The 1,539-nt window shown below is 41.1% G+C and overlaps 1 protein-coding gene across 1 annotated transcript; it reads right to left on the minus strand.

Moving 5' to 3' along the window:
- Positions 1–961: 961 nt before the first annotated feature.
- CSUI_011334 (adapter-related protein) lies at positions 962–1,354 on the minus strand (the record flags this gene model as incomplete). The annotated part of the gene is made up of 1 exon (XM_068071434.1): positions 962–1,354. A coding segment is annotated over one exon (393 nt), but the record flags the coding sequence as incomplete, so codon positions are not given.
- Positions 1,355–1,539: the final 185 nt, after the last annotated feature.

A 1,539-nucleotide genomic window follows, 5' to 3' on the forward strand; every position in this document is an offset into this window, starting at 1 on the left:
AAAAAGAAAAGACCAACGAAGAAAAAGACGACGACGTAGTTATGTAGATTTCCGCAGTCGACACAAGGAGAGACATCTACGTAGCTATCCAATGATAAGAAAAGAAGGAGAAGAGGAAAAAAGACTCTCTTTCTTTCTCTCTTTCCCTTTCTTTCTTTCTTTCTCTCCGAAGCCGACAAGAGAGAATACGAACAACACGCTCTCCTGGTGCAAAGAAGACGAGAAAAGAAGAGAAAAAAGGAAGGTGGAAATTCTTAGTCGACAAAGAAGAGATCTCTCTGTCTCTGTCTGTGAAAGAAGAGACTTTTGTCATAGGAAGAAACAAGAGAAACTTCCTCCTGAAGAAAGAAAGAGAAGACCTTTCTTTCTCTCTTTTTTAAACTACCGGCTTATATACGAGATACTCCAACCCTCATAGACAACTCAAAAGAAGTCGAAGTGACTCTCCTGCCGAGCTCTTACGCATATCGCTAGGTCGACACATGTATAGGCATATGTAGATACCCATTCATTGACATGCCAGTATATGAAAATTCATACATACACACCCAAGGAGACGCATACACATACAGAGATACATGAGACACTAGGATGACTGCGGTAATGAGAAAGAAGAAGAAAAGGCAGAGACAAGCTGAGAGAGTAGAAGAAGAAAAAGAGACAGAAAAGAAGGAGAAGGAGAGAGGAAAAGACGTGAGAGAGTGAGAGAGAGCATGCATCCATCTCTATTAGATTAAACTCCACGAAGATCGAAAAGCCGAGAAGCAGGGGGGTGTATATACACCTGATAAAACCAGAGAACGTGAAGAAAGCGAAAACCTCTACCTCTCTTTCTTCTTCTTCTTCGTTCTTTTTTTCTTTTCCTTTTCTTTCTTCTTTCTTTTTCCTTTCTATACATCTTTTTTCTTTCTTTCCCTCCCTTCTCTTTTTTTCTTTCTTTCTTTGTGTATCTTGTTACCTGCATGAGAATGTCAGGAATGGTGTGTCTTTTCACTTGTAGAATTTGAGCCATCCGATCAACAGCGTAGACTCGGAAGGCTTGGTCTTCCTCTTCACTTTCTGTAAGACCTTCGCCAATTAGCTGCATAAGAGAATAAGCCGTCGAATAGCAAAGAGCTGTACATACACCCCCACCTGGCGAAGACGAGGAGAACCCACCGCTACTAACACAACTCTTCCTCTTCCTGTTAGATTCATGGGAAGAATCGACTTCTCTCTTCGTTTTCGCCTGTCCCTCTCCATCTTTAATTCTAAGTTGAGTAGAAGAAGAAGAAATAGGCGGGGGAGGAGATCCGTCGCCAATTTCCAACACACAAAGAATGGTATCCAAATACCATCGCGGATTAGGTGAGTATCTGTAGAAGAAGAAGAAGAGAGACAGAACAGAGAAAGAAAGAAAGAAAGAAAGAAAAGATGGATGAAGGTGTAGAGGGGAACGAGAAGAAGAAGAAGAATGAAAGAGACTGTGAAAGGATGGGGAGATAGACATGAAAAAGAAAGAAGAAAAGAAAAAAAAAGAGAAAGAAGGAGAGAAGAGAG

This window comes from Cystoisospora suis (genome assembly GCF_002600585.1).
Source record: "Cystoisospora suis strain Wien I chromosome Unknown contig_10923, whole genome shotgun sequence".
Taxonomy (NCBI): Eukaryota; Apicomplexa; class Conoidasida; order Eucoccidiorida; family Sarcocystidae; genus Cystoisospora; species Cystoisospora suis.